We start from the raw sequence: 3,575 nt of genomic DNA on the forward strand, positions 1-3,575 counted from the left end.
CTGACTCTATGCCCTTAGTCTCCCAGCCAGGGCATGGACCCTTCTACTTCTACAATATCGGTGAGTTTCGGAGTTGGAGAATATACTAGAAAGCATTCTGTCTTTGTGGAATCTTTAATTCACAGTCAGAGCTTCCTCATATGCACATCCTGACTAGAAAGCAAAGGGGGGGGGAAGAGGGGGAGGGAGAGGGAAAGAGAGAGAGAGAGAGAGAGAGAGAGAGAGAGAGAGAGAGAGAGAGAGAAGACCCCGCTCAGCGGAAGCCACAACCCCTCACTCTGAGTGACCGGAAACAGAAGACCACGGGGTGACCGAGGCGGGGACAAGAGGGGCGGGTCTGCAGAGAAGAAAGGACAGACAGCGTCTTACAGGAAAGATTTCCAGATAGCTTTAAGAAGGACAAATCAGAAGGCCTGGGCTCACCCACAGTTCGGGAGTGATGGGGCCTGGGGGAAGAGGCAGGAGGGGGGCACGAGTAGGTGAAGCTCTCTGGTCTGTAATTGGACCAGAGGACTAAAGGGGGCAGAAAGTAGATCCTCTTTTCTCCCAGGGCCTGCACACCGAGGCATTGGAAAGACAAAAAGGCTAACTGAGAACAAGTCCCTCCTTGACCTCTTCGTATCACCTGCCTCTCGGGTCAGGCCTTCCTGATAATGTCCGTGGTGGGGCGGGGCGGGATAGGATGTCCCCTCTGCACTCCCTCTACAATCATCCTCGCCTCCGGATTGGAACCCAATGTCTCGGATGAGGACTGTGGTGGGGGTTTGCAAGGTCTGGTCTGGGGGTTGGGGAGGGGGGGTTGGATCTCAAGGTGTTGTTGGACTAAGGGATGGTTTCTGAGTAGAAAGGACTTGAGCAGGGACCTTCTCTGGTCACTCTGCCTTCTGACCCCGGATGGAGAGAGTCTGTGAAACGTGGTTGCATACACATTTCCTAACTCAACCCATAGTGAAGAGCTGGATAGCACTTAGAACTAATGGCCGCTCCTCCCAGATGCCCGCCCCCCAAGATACTTGACTCCTAGATCCGCTGGTTGATTTAGGCAAGCTGCTTCCCTCTCTGAGCCAGAAGTCCCCAAGTGTACCCAAAAGTCCCTACAGGCACCCCCAAACCTCCTTTATGCTACCAAGTGAGGGGCTGGACAGATGCCAAAGAGAAAGAGGAAAAAGCAAGGTTCCCCGCGGCCAGCCCCGAGCCAGACGGGACTCTTCTGGCGGGGCGAGGCTCTTTGAGGAACCGAGAGTTGCTGGGACAGAGCCCGCGATGGGGGAGGAGAGGAGGGGGGGGTGGAACAAACAGAGCGCTGCTCCCCTCCCCCGACCCCTGCCCTTTGTCCGGAATCCAGCTGTGCTCCGCGGGTGGGGGTGGGGGGAGGAGCGGGCTCGCGTGGCGCAGTCCCTGGGCCCCCGTTGCTGATTGGCCCGTGGCGCAGGCAGCAGCCGGGCAGGCACGCTCCTGGTTCGGGCAGAGCAGATAAAGCGTGCCAGGGGACACACGACTAGCAGCTCAGAAATCCCTCTGGGTCTCACCACTGCACAGAGGCCGAGGACCCCCTCCGAGCTTCTTTGCTGCTTCCAGACGCAATTTGCTCCAGGCGAGGGCGCCTGCAGCTCAGCAAAACTTCGAAGCGAGCAGAGGGGTTCAGCTATCCACCGCTGCTTGACTCTGACCAACCCGCTGCTCTCTGTTCTTTTGAGCCCGGCGAACTAGGTAACATTTAGGAACCTCCAAAGGGTAGAAGAGGGGAGCGGGTGGGTGTACTCTAGTCCCGCGTGGAGTGACTTCTAAGTCAGAGACTGTCACACCCCCCTTCCATTTTTTCCCAACCTCAGGATGGCGCCTCATCCCTTGGATGCGCCCACCATCCAAGTGTCCCAAGAGACCCAGCAACCCTTTCCCGGAGCCTCGGACCACGAAGTGCTCAGTTCCAATTCCACCCCACCTAGCCCCACTCTCGTACCGAGGGACTGCTCCGAAGCAGAAGCAGGTGACTGCCGAGGGACATCGAGGAAGCTCCGTGCCCGGCGTGGAGGGCGCAACAGGCCCAAGAGCGAGTTGGCACTGAGCAAGCAGCGACGAAGCCGGCGCAAGAAGGCCAACGACCGGGAGCGCAACCGCATGCACAACCTTAACTCCGCGCTGGATGCGCTGCGCGGTGTCCTGCCCACCTTCCCGGATGACGCCAAACTTACAAAGATCGAGACCCTGCGCTTCGCCCACAACTACATTTGGGCACTGACTCAAACGCTGCGCATAGCGGACCACAGCTTCTACGGTCCCGAGCCCCCTGTGCCCTGTGGGGAGCTGGGAAGCCCGGGAGGGGGCTCCAACGGCGACTGGGGCTCTATTTACTCCCCAGTTTCCCAAGCTGGTAGCCTGAGCCCCACGGCCTCATTGGAGGAGTTCCCTGGCCTGCAGGTGCCCAGCTCCCCATCCTGTCTGCTCCCGGGCACCCTGGTGTTCTCAGACTTTTTGTGAAGAGGCCTGTCTGGCCCTGGGCGGTGGGTGCTGGCAGAAAGGGAGGGAATCAGAGCTGTCTGAAGTGGGAAGTGGTGGAGGCACTCAAGCATCTCGCCCCTTCTGGCTTTCATTAGTCAGGTCCCTGATTTAACCAGGATTCTCACAGTATCCTTGCTGCTGTGCATGCACAAAGGACATTGCAGGCTGATCTCCTCTTAACCCTCCTCCGTGTGGCCACCTCAAACTCCCGCTCCAAGCAGAGGAGAGCCGTAGCACTAAATAGTTGGAGACTCCCGTACTTCCTGGTGACTCCGCCCTCTTTCAAATCTGCGGGCCTCCAACCACCGCTTTCTCCAGAGTGACCTAAGCCAGTGTTGCGTCTTACCTCACTGGCTTTTGTTCCATAAACGATGCTCAACCTCTTTACTGCCCATTAAGTCCAGGGTTTCCCAGCTTCTCCATTCTGCCTTAATCCACGAAGGTGATCTTCTGCCTTCTTCTGCACTTTGCGAGTCGGTACCCTCCTTCCCCCGAGGGGAGAACGGGCGGTGAACCGGAAAGCCCTAGTTTATGGCTAGAGCATCTCTCCAGTTTGTCTCCTACATCTGAAGTGTGAGCCTTGGGGACAGGTTCCTGAAGCACTGCGTGTCTCCCTAAAAAGGAAAAAAGAAAAAGAAATCAGTTTGTAAATGAATGAATTTTGAAATGAATTTTGTTATGGTAAATTATATGACTCCTGCCTCCGTTTTCCACGTTGGTATTTATTGTTGCTATTTCGTGGTAGGAGAGTTTATATTTTGTACATAAGAGTATCAAGGATTGGTGATTGAGATTTTGAGCTAACGAATAAAAGATGAATGATGGAAATTCGGCAAGGTGACTCCACTGTGCTGAGAGAAAGGGGAAGTTGGGGGGAGGGTGATAACCACTGCTGGGACAAATAGGGTAATTCTATTCCCAGATGGATTGAAGTGAGGATGTTCTAGGGAGTCTGGGGTCTCTGCCTTGGGTGCTGGGCTGGAGGTGGGGCAGACTGTTTGCAGAGACTAGGAAGTCTTTTATGAAGTTTAGAGTTTAGAGTTTATGCAGTTTAGAGGAAAGGCAAATCTCTTAAC

The 3,575-nt window shown here is 55.5% G+C and overlaps 1 protein-coding gene across 1 annotated transcript; it reads left to right on the forward strand.

Moving 5' to 3' along the window:
• Nucleotides 1–1,389: 1,389 nt before the first annotated feature.
• Nucleotides 1,390–3,257, forward strand: Neurog3 (neurogenin 3). Its single transcript, XM_032888872.1, has one exon. The coding sequence runs from the start codon at nt 1,834–1,836 to the stop codon at nt 2,476–2,478; it is 645 nt and encodes a 214-aa protein (XP_032744763.1). The 5' UTR covers nt 1,390–1,833; the 3' UTR covers nt 2,479–3,257.
• The last annotated feature ends 318 nt before the right edge of the window (nt 3,258–3,575 follow it).

The sequence above is a fragment of the Rattus rattus genome, chromosome 18 (genome assembly GCF_011064425.1).
Source record: "Rattus rattus isolate New Zealand chromosome 18, Rrattus_CSIRO_v1, whole genome shotgun sequence".
NCBI classification, from domain to species: domain Eukaryota; kingdom Metazoa; phylum Chordata; class Mammalia; order Rodentia; family Muridae; genus Rattus; species Rattus rattus.